The 10,974-nt window shown below is 34.3% G+C and overlaps 1 protein-coding gene across 8 annotated transcripts; it reads right to left on the bottom strand.

Annotated features, from left to right (window-relative positions):
* Window positions 1-1,545: 1,545 nt before the first annotated feature.
* On the bottom strand, window positions 1,546-10,226 carry LOC145048984 (lysine-specific demethylase JMJ26-like). 8 transcript variants are annotated; one of them, XM_078997654.1, is made up of 14 exons: window positions 9,440-10,217; window positions 9,251-9,372; window positions 9,057-9,153; window positions 8,826-8,967; window positions 7,405-7,468; window positions 6,596-7,319; window positions 5,734-6,063; window positions 5,115-5,265; window positions 4,626-4,966; window positions 4,470-4,542; window positions 4,298-4,383; window positions 3,216-3,335; window positions 2,768-2,832; window positions 1,546-2,472 (listed from the first exon to the last, which is right to left on the bottom strand). In XM_078997654.1, the coding sequence occupies exons 1-14, from the start codon at window positions 9,662-9,664 to the stop codon at window positions 1,716-1,718; spliced, it is 3,297 nt and encodes a 1,098-aa protein (XP_078853780.1). In that variant the 5' UTR covers window positions 9,665-10,217; the 3' UTR covers window positions 1,546-1,715. The 8 variants fall into 8 exon arrangements, with proteins under 8 accessions (XP_078853780.1, XP_078853781.1, XP_078853785.1 ...); XM_078997655.1 differs by having other exon boundaries at window positions 9,455-10,217; XM_078997659.1 differs by lacking the exons at window positions 9,057-9,153; window positions 9,251-9,372; window positions 9,440-10,217 and adding exons at window positions 7,832-8,045; window positions 8,258-8,338; window positions 8,443-8,493 and having other exon boundaries at window positions 8,826-8,955.
* Window positions 10,227-10,974: the final 748 nt, after the last annotated feature.

Here is a 10,974-nt window from a genome sequence, read left to right as displayed (position 1 = left end):
ATAGAACCCACTTCAGCCCTCATAAATTCTTGCCATTAAGAATATGACGCAATGGTTCACATCCCTTTCATTTTGTCACTAAGTTTGATCAACCACTTCTTCATGGCTACCTTTTCAAGGAGAATATTGTAACATACACGTTTTGAAATCGTGTATTGTAAATTATAAAAGAGAATAATATTATGTGAAATTGAGTGTTGAGTTCTAATGGATAATTTTTACTAGAAATGAAGTAAAACTATGTTTAGAATCACTCATAAAATATTGGAAGTCTTATGAGATTCCAATTAAAAGTCAAATAGTGAAATTTAGCGAAAATATAAAATTTTAAATAAGTAAAATTTTATTATTTGATGTTGTAGAGAATCTCGTTAGAAACTTGTAGGCGAAAACCTCATCGAAATCCGAGTTATAACGAAGAAGTTATGACCAACCGAAAATCCGCAACAAAACCATCACGACGCCGAATGACGTAAAAAATGAGTTTTTGATAAACTACTTTTTAGCCTTAGAAATCTAAATGAAATTCGTAGTATTCATTAAACCGAGAAAGTCGATAAAAAGAACGCCAAAATCTGACTTCGTATGACGAAGTTATGATTTTTCGAAGTTTCAACTTAGCAATAGACAGCTAAAATCTGACTTCGTATGTCTCCGTAAGAGAATGACTTCTATTCTATGACATTGGCAGAAGGTTAGATAAGAATGGTATGTAGCATCTGACCATGTAGAGCATGACTCCGTAAGAGAATGAACTCTATTCTATGGTATTGGCAAATGGTTAGACAGTGCTATAAGTTTGGAATCTACCAAAATGTTAATCAGAAATTATATGTTTTCTGTGCCAATTGGGCCAAAGCTTTATTGATGCATATCAAATATTGAAATCGTTATGTCTCATTGAAAAATATATCTTTAAATAAAGTTTTTGATTGATATGAACGCTTGTCACATGATTTCACATGTCTTCTTGTTCCCTTCTGCTTCTGTCATATTGGTATATGTAAAGCAGAAGATTATATTGTATCTATTTATTGAATTCACTAAGTGTTATCGCTTATTCCTCTCAATATTTAACAATTGCAGGTGATGAGTATTCCAATATAGCTTTATACTGCTGAAAGATTTAGAATAGTTAATAGTATTTTTCTGTATTTTTAATGTTCATGTATGTATATGAATAGTAGATTCCTGAGTAGACATGAAATGTAATAAAACTTAATCGGTTTGTATCCAATCCTTTGTAATCACTTTATCAATATAAAATATTGTTTCATAAATATGCATGTAGCATGTTTTGAGAAAGTAACTTAAAAATTCTTTTGAAATAATATGAAAGTTTGGGTCTTTCATAAATACGAAAATTAGGATCTTTCAAATATGCAAAAGTTATGAGGCTAAATCAGATGTCTAACATTCTTTAGGCTGTGATGATAAGCATCACTACATGCATGGTGTGGTTATTGATAAATTGTTCCTTGTGGCAAAGAAATAGTTGTTGATGCCTTGTAATAAGAGGGCATACAACTTAAGAGACAAGGAATATATATAAAATTACTTCACATTCTAAAACCATATTAATAATTAGATAAGAGTTTCATACATTAGAATAAACAACAGTACAATAAAGACTACTACCTCGATACGAAATTGAAAAGAAACAAACAAGTTACAAACATTCGCACAAAATACAACATTCCAGGTAGATAAGATCCTCATTTATAGAAAATAGATTCCAATGACTTTCCATACAACATTGCCAAGAGATGGCATTTCATGTCTTCATCTTTGGGCGACAAATGCTCTTTGGCCAAAAGTGTATTAAGGTGCATGTGATGCATCTTCATGGTCTTCCTTTCCTCCTTTTTTTGCTCCAAGTCGAGTCGTTTTCTCATGACTTCAACTTCATTGTCTCTAGTAACTCTCATTGCACGAAGTTCTACAACAATTTCATTAGGAGACAAAGACGATTTTGACGCCATACATTTTCCTTCCATTTTAGATGCATCTCTACTTGTAGAAGGGTGACTTGTTAAACCACCACTCTTTGGCACTTCCAAGGTGGAGTGTACAGAATGATCCCCCTTTTCACTACTCCTTGATCTTTCCGTGTTGCCACCGCTTTCTTCATCACCCACTCCATGTTCTGAACAAGAAGGTGTTGTCACACGATCCTTCTGTAATCCCACTCTACCTCTAGCATGGTCTTCATTATTTTGCAAGGTTTGGATACTTTCAGAATCTATATGTAATCCCACTTCGCCTCCAGCTTCGCTTTCAGTATTTTGCATGATTCGAACATTTTCACAATCTTTGTGTAATCCCTCTTTTCGTTTAGCATCATTTTCAGTATTTTGCGAGGTTTGGAGATTTTCAGTGATTGGAACTTGATCAAGATTCGTTACAAACTGAGAATTTTCATCACATTCAGGGTTTTGATAATCTTGGGAGTCTTTAGGGTGCTGAGATTTCCTGACAAATGGATAGCTTAGATCCACAGGATAAAGTAAAAAGACTAGAAATGGAATTTTGGGAAAGTAAATGAAGATATACAAGTACTAGACTATTAGGCTCTATTTTTATATGAATTTTGGTGTATTATGTATTTTTAAACTAACAAAAAGTCTGAATTATAAACAAATAGAAAATGGACAGCAATGATTCAGTGTTTTCTTTTCTTTTCCAATTAATTCCCTTTTTGTTTTATTTGTCACTGAGTGGACGAAATTGCTGATAAAAAATAGTCTTAGAAATGGTTTGAACTTACTTGGGGACGAGTTTTTCCAAGTCCATTACAGCTGTCTCCACTGCATAAAGTGCCATTTTCTTCACCTGTAATTAATTAATTAGAAGCATAATGCAGTTTCACCATGTTAATCTAATAACAAATCAATTGGAATTAATAGAAATATTATGAACATAATTGACTTTTATATACAGAAATTAAGATATAAACAGGACCAATAAAGTCACAAAATCATATATCATAGAGGCACGAAATTTATTTAGAATCCAACATTAGATATGTGGCAAAATGGGAGGTGGGGTTCTATAACAGTTTGATATCAAAGACGAGTTGTATCAATATATGAAATATGACTGCAAAAAGAAAATATTAAAAAACAAACTACTATTTTGATGACATATAAGCCCAAATCTTCTGATGGTTTATAAAAGATCCAACATTTGCAAGATATAAAGAAAAGATTGTTTACCTCCAATTTGTCTTCTTTTGCCATATGATTTTGGGGAAGAAGGCGAAAATCTTCTGTCAACCGGATGCATTCACCAATGTTTTCAGGAGAAACAAATTCCAATGCAACTTTTATGCATGACTGCATATAAAAAAAAACATATTCAAGCACTTAATATAAGTTATATAACAGATGAAATTCAGAGACGAGTTTGATAATACAATCACAGTCAGGACTATTTTTCAAAAGGCGACAGTTTCAACTTTCGCAAATATCACATGTATATGTATATGTAACATTTAGAAGCAATTTAGATGCTGAAAGCTTGTTTTGGGAGCATTTTCTCTTATGAAGCATATTGAAAGCATACATCACTCATATGAAGCATTTATGTCAATATTTACGCATACATATAGTGGTTTACCATTGTGAAGAAAGCGAATGCATAATCTGGTTAAAGGTACATGAAGATTTATTTTATTTTCTCGTTTGTTTCTCTATTTAATCTGGAGGGGTAATGTCGATTTATTCCAAATCAGTTGTTTTTCTGTTTTTCATGTGGTAAAGATTCTCTCTGGATTCCATCATCATGAATAATAGCTCTATCAAATTCAGGAATATACTTTCAGCCCTTGTTAGTGAAGATGTTACTTGGGTCTTTCTGACGACAAACAAATCTGAAGTTGGGTCGATCTTCCAGTGTTTTCATCAAAATGGTCCAAAGAATAAATTCGAAATTGCTGATATTCTAACAAAGGCCCTTCCAAAGAATAAATTCGAAAATATGAAGAACAACTTGAGGAGTGTGAAGATTTATGTTATTATTTCATTTGTTTCTTTATTTAATCTGGAGGGGTAATGTCATAATTCTGGGTTTTTTAGGGTTATTAGGACCTGCCCTATTTTTTCCTCTATATTTTTACTTTCAGTTTTGTATTTAGTTTTACAATAATGAATAAAAGATATGTGAAGGTTCTCCCCATCTCTTTCGTGTTCTACAGTAGAGTTACAGGAATTTGATAGTAAAAAAAATACAATTTTTATAAAATAGCAAAATTTAACACAGTAAAAAAGAATCTAAAAAGTAGTAGTAAGTTACTAACCTTTAAATTTCTAACTTGATGAACGCAACCAGCAGGTATAAAGACAGCATCTCCAAGCTTTTGGACAAAACTCCATGCTTCAATTCCTGATCATAACCAAAAAATTTAAGCACAATCAAAGATTTTATAACAGTGAAAGGTGATATATAGAGGCTTGCAAATGCATACTAACCAAACTCTTCTTTGAGTTTCCTTTTATGGTCCATGGTTAAGTAAAATGTTTGATCATGAATTGGGTGGATAACCTGGACCAAAAAGATACAATATTACAGTTTGAGAAGTTGCTATTCAAGAATGTAGAATTTCAACTGAAAGTAAGGATTAATACCTGCTGTGGTGGAAGACAAAAGGAATGTCTGAACTCTTTGAAGTGTTTTTTGAGATATTCCTGGAGTTTAGGAGTATCTTCCCGCCTAAATATGTCCCACAAAGCACCTCCCTCTTTCAGATCATCTTCTTCACTATCAGAAGAGATCACTTTTTTCCTGCCATTCCTTGTATTTTGTTTATTTCCATTTCGTCCCTCGACTTTTTTCATTTTATTTCGTTTATTTCCATCTGGTCCCTCAACTCTTTTCATTGAATCCTTTCTCTTCCTCTTAACCTTTTTATCAATTCCTTCATAACTTTCCTCCTCTAATGTGCATTCATCTGACTCATCACCAATAGCTGTCATAAGACAACAACAAGGATCTGTTTCATGCACACCTTTTGACTTGCTTTTAGCATTAGCAAAACAAACAGATAAAGAGTCTCATGTCTTTCATTTCGATATGGCAATATTTTCTTTAAGCTGTAGATATAACACAATTGTTACCTGGTGTCCCTTGCTCGGAAGCAGCATCTTTCGTGTTATCAGCATAAAGTTCCTTCTGATCCTGAACCTTGTGCAGCTTTTTCAATACATTTATCTTTTTACAATGTTCAGAGTCGAGGGTCACAGTTGCAGTATGAGTCAGCACATTCACCTGCATGTCACCAAAATAAAGATTTATGAACGAAAATACATAAAACCAAAACAGATTAGGTGTGCAAATTAAAAAATGCCATCATCATCATCAACACCAAAAAAAACAACAATATCCAAATCATCAATTAGTAGATGATTTGAATACTCCATTTTGCTTTACTTTTCTAGTTTATGGTTCATATTTCTGTGGGTCCAGGTGTCCACGGAGCACTTCAATTACTGCTTTTCTAATTCTTTTATATCATTTCTATCATATAGATCAATTTTCTTCTCATACAAATTGAAATGGAAACTTCTTTATAACCAAAAGGAAAAAACAAAGTTTTGTTGATGACGCCTAAAGAGCCAAGATTCAATTCCAATGATACTAGATGAAATCAAATACCGATGATCTCGTGTCTCCCGAAAAGCTGTACAGAAAAAACCAAGCAGAAGAATTTGGCATAACCAAAGAGAAAAAGCATACCACATCAGACTTGTGACAATGAAGTTTAGTTACAGAGTCACCACGTCCCAATTCTCGAGAAACACCATAAGCTATATATGTTTTAGGACCCATGTCTGGCTTACAAGATTTTGGAGGCAACTTCACTGCAAGATTAAGGTAGCCATCACATGGATGTGTGTACTCTTTAAAGGGTAAGGAAGTGATAAATTCAGCATAATGACGTGGTAACCGTTCTTCAAATAGACTTGATGGAGGCCAATCTTTCAACTTTAGGATATGTGGCCACCCTTCTTTGTAGTATCGACCTTCTGTATACCAAGTAAAAAACTTTTGAACCTTAACATCAACCTGCATGTTATGAGAAAAATTGATTAGGCATTTAATATCCAAATGTAGTATTAACTTGAACTCAAACAATCTAGCAAAAAAGGCAGCATGACAAATCGACCAAAGTTCTAAAATGTGTTTATGAAAATAAGTTCAATATCAAAGAGAAATAGAGAAGATATTCTCCCAAGCTTGAATGAACAGACAGAAATGATACAAAAAAGTGAATGTAGTACATTAGACAAAAAGTGTCGGATTTTTTATGATGATCGACTCACAAACAACGAATACGGAAAAAAATTGGGTCAAAACATAATGGCCAAAAAACCACTTCCTCCAAATGTGCCTCTATATCCCTAACGAATACCCAAAACAATATATATATATATATATATATATATATATATATATATATATATGTTGAAGTCTCCCTCTCTCCATAAAGGGATCTTTTGGAGACACAATCTAAGCTCCACATATATCTTACAAGAGGCACCAATGGTGAAGCAAAAATCACAAAAAAGAAATAACAAAAAGAGCATACTTCACCAACCTCAGACCAATCCAAACAATTAAGAGCAACCACATCCAAGAGCTTATCATGTTTGGCATTTTTCATCTGGTGAAAAGCACGCAACATGACCATGGGTTCCCAGCTCAAACCAAGTGTAGTTTCTAGAACATTGCTGACTATTACTGGCTCCCCTTTTGACCAATGCCATTGAAAATGCTTTAAATCTCCAGGTTTAATGTCTATAGCACGTGGACAATACAAGTAATTATCTCTAGAATCTTCACGAGAAGCAGCTTTTCGTAACTGCTGATAACCAAACGCGCACCATTTCTCAGATATATCCCTCATATCTTCCTCCGGTTTGTGCATCTTTAAGAGCTCTCCTGCTTTCACCAACAAGTTTGAAACAATGTCAAGTGGCTTTATGTGCATCAACTCTAGAATTCCACCACCACAACCACCCATGCTTTCTGGAGGGCAAGGAATTCTACCATCATCCAAAGACTTCCAGTCATGAGTTTGCTTTTTCCTTGGTGCAGCCTTCTCAAGATAACTGACCACATTCCTTGTTTCCATGTTTCCCTTAGGCTCACCATGAGCATGTATGTAATCAGGACCAGGATCATTAAATTCAAAAATAACTTCTTCCTTGTTTCCTTGAAGGTTGTCATCTCGCAATTCCCAGCAACATTGAAGGCAGAGGTCATAATGACAAGAAGGGCAGCTTCTATGCAAGTCAACAATCGAAGTTTTACAGCATGCGCTGCATACATCATGTTACAATCAAAATATGAAGTAATAACGAAACAAAACCCTGGAATACTTGTACAATCATTTAAACGACATACCAGTGCATTCGCTCATGCGATCTCCACTTTGACTTCGTCATCTGTACATCCAGTAAAGAACAGCCTGCCAAAGAAGATACATTTAGAGAAGTAACAAGACATCATATTTCGTACTATTTTACTCAACTTTGAAAGGAAATAAACAACATGCATAATCGTTCACAAAAAATCTACGCACCAATCCTATTAAAAAAAAGTGATTAAAGTGTTATCTAATTCTTTGTTGGCATGCAATAATGCAACAAGAACTATGAGCAAAAAGACACCAACTTCTCAAATTGAGTGCAAGGTCAAAGATTCAAGTTCATGTCATGCCTTTCAAGATCAAATAAAGAAATTAAGTTGAAACAGTGAATAATGCGGGTTAAGGTTAAAAAATTACACCAAAGAAACATGCAAACAAGAAAGAGATTGATGATGAAAATACCTTATTGATTGTATGCTTTACAAGGAAAAGGTACAACACTATATATATATATATATATATAGAGAGAGAGAGAGAGAGAGAGACAGGAAGCCACTTGTTCCCTCTGATTTTGCATAGCTTTAACATCAGCACACAACAGAAGAAGAGAGTTGAGCTCCTCGTATACCTTCTTAATTCTATGACATAGGTAGTGAGTGATTGGTCTCAGTGTTCCCTACGATGAAAGGACTTTATAAAACACTATAGATTTGTGAGATGTTGGTTTGTCCAAAATATAAGAAGTCAAGGTGGTCCATGAGTTCCTTCACATATATATATTCATAGCAACTAACTAGAGAAGAGACACAGAAGAGTCGATATTGATTGTATTGAAAATTTGCAAAAACAAACGAGCATCACTTTGTAACCACAAATCATAACCATCACCTTTAAGGGGATCAAATGTGAGATGATAAGCCATTCCCATGCTTCCAAGATAGATCTAAATAGTCTTGCTCCATTCACAAACTAGAAACAAATAAGAAAAGAGGACCCCACTAAGAGGGTATCCTAATTGGAAAAGTAGAAAAATAGTGCACTTACCCGGTGCCCTAATCGGAAATGATGCATACCTTATTGTCAGGTGCTCAAAACAGAAAACCCCTCAAATCCTGAACCTCACTCTGATACCAAGTAAACAAGAAAGAGATTGAAGGTGAAAATACCTTATTTGACTAACAACACTATACATAAAGACAGGAACCCTAAACATAGGAATATGCCAAAGCTAATACGTACAATATTTACATGCTAACAAATCAATATTTCCTCCTGAAGGCTCAATGTTGAACTCAATTAACTCAAGCCTCTTTAGATAAGAATGAAGCAGTGATAATCATTAGTCAAGAATCATATATGTGGCAATACCACTACAGATTAGCTACAAGCCTACAATGTGAGCATGGGATTGTATCTACCAAGACAGCAAGAACACCAAGATGAACAGTAAAAATACCTTGAATCTTAGACTCTATTGCTTTCTCCTTTATGTGTTCCTCCTTGAGACGCGTCAAAAAAGGAAAAAGCACATGTAGGATATATAAAGAATATCGAACTCTCTGATCATGATCAGGTTTAAAATCAATCTTCAGTTTGACCTAAAGAACACCACCATATTCAGTATTTGTTGGGTATGGGTGAGAAGAACAATAAGTTCCATAACAAAAGATGAGCTGCAGGAACCAACTTTAGGGTGCACATCACGCAAGCAAGAGTTACAGTTGCAATTGTCACTGCAAACAGGACAACAATCGTACAACATCACCTCTGTCATGTTAGGGTACCTACAGAACAGAGTAAACAGAAGAAAATAAGATGAAAAAGCCCAGAAAACAAGCAAATTTCAGCTGAAAAGGAAGAAAATATTTGAACAGCTAATACCATCTTATAATGCAAGGCACACAGTAAAGCTTTGTGGTGCATTTACTGCAGGGAACAGCTATTCCCTTGACGTTCCTTTGACACTGATGGCAAATAATTGATGATACATGAACTAGATTGCCCTGCCAACAAATGGTAGAAGATAAAGAGATCATGTTTAAACAGAATCAGAGACACAAAATGTGTTACATTTTCATCTGGAACCTTGCTCTCTGCATAATGCTTTGGCTTTGGCATTAAACCATCCTTCTTGCCTGAGCTCGAAGCTTTCTGGGATCTTTTATCTTGTTCCTCTCCGCCCGTATTTTCTTTCTTTGGAGCCAATTGCCGGGGTTTCTTCTGCCCTACATCATCATCATAAATGGAAGTCGTATAACTAATACCATCTTCCCTAGTACTTCTTTTGCGCCTCATATACTCTTTTCTGTTCTCTTTGTTGTTTATTACTTTGTCAGTGCCCTTTTCCAGACTACCTCGTGGTTTATTCTTCTTCTCTGGAGGTTTAGTAGCAGTACTGGTGTTCCCGTTGTTCCTTCCAAACTAGTTTTCTGCCTCTCTTCTTCGGAACACTCTCCTTCGCATCTGTTTCAGATTTAGAACACCCATTTTGTTCTATGCCTCCATCATCATCATCTTTTGCTCCTCAACAAGATTCCTTTTCTTCTTAATCGTTGTCGCCATCAATAAACACTAATTCTTGAGACTCATGGAAAAATTAGGATTCTGTGCAGGAGGAAGAGTGTGGAATTAGGGATTTCAAAACTGTTGGGGAATTGCTGTGGATTCAGAAGAGAAATTCCTGCATGTTCCGAGTTTCCTTGGGAAGTGGAAGGAAATGGATTCCCTCCTAATTTCCTTCAGATGGAAGGATTTCGAGAGAAATGTTTGAACTTTTCTTTCATTTCTCTCCGATTTAGAACACACAACACAAATTTCTTTTGCTTTCTTTTCTTTTCTTTTCTTTTCTCTTCTTACTTTCTTTTCTCTTCTTTTTTTTTTCTCTGCTACAACTCGGAAACGGGATGTCTGGAGTCTGGATTGTAAGGGGTGTTTGGATATTAAAAAAATAATAATAATAAACACGTAAGTTTAAATGTTTTGATATAAATTTTTAAAAATCAGCTTATTATGATAGATATAATTTAAATAAACTGATTTTAATAAGAGTTTCTTCCTTGCTTATTGTTTATTCTCACCTTAATAAACAATAAAACTAATAAGTAATAATCTAATTTATCCAAGCACCCCTTACATTTTGTTTTTCTGAATTGGGAAAGGTAGCGGACCAAATGGGTTGCAGCCCATAATAAGAAACGTGTTTGTTTTTTAACATCTGCATATTATTGTAGAGATTAAAAAATTAAAATAAATTGATTTTATAAACTGACAATAGTTTTTTAATACAAAAAATTAATAATGTGTGACATTTTGACAAGAATTTACGATATTTCAAATGTTTTTTACTCCAAAGATGTAACAAGTGTTGTGTCAAACAGATCATGAACATACGTTTTTTACTCCGAAGACTTCTAAAAACAAACAACTGCGATATGAAAAGTATTGCGTGTGTGCTGCGCCGCGCAACAATAAGAGATCCGGAAGATTTTTTTTAAGAAACAAACAGCACCCAAGAGTGAAAATAACTTGGGAGTATCTTCATACTAAAAAAAGTTAATACCTTAAAAACCATTATTCACCTTCGTTTCGATTTTTTTTTCTTCGTT

The sequence above is a fragment of the Lactuca saligna genome, chromosome 5 (genome assembly GCF_052625555.1).
Source record: "Lactuca saligna cultivar CGN05327 chromosome 5, ASM5262555v1, whole genome shotgun sequence".
In the NCBI taxonomy this organism is placed as follows: domain Eukaryota; kingdom Viridiplantae; phylum Streptophyta; class Magnoliopsida; order Asterales; family Asteraceae; genus Lactuca; species Lactuca saligna.
Note: the sequence above shows the minus strand (reverse complement) of the source record. Positions and strands in the feature narration are given on the sequence as shown.

Bases quoted from the DNA above. Each gene is read 5' to 3' on its own strand.
- LOC145048984 (XM_078997654.1), bottom strand. From the start codon at position 9,664: ATGAGGCGCAAAAGAAGTACTAGGGAAGATGGTATTAGTTATACGACT. The intron at 9,373-9,439 runs GTAACACATTTT...ATTTGTTGGCAG, and splicing joins GCAAGGTTCCAGATGAAAAT to GGCAATCTAGTTCATGTATC. The intron at 2,833-3,215 runs GTAAACAATCTT...AATTAATTACAG, and splicing joins CAAAAGAAGACAAATTGGAG to GTGAAGAAAATGGCACTTTA.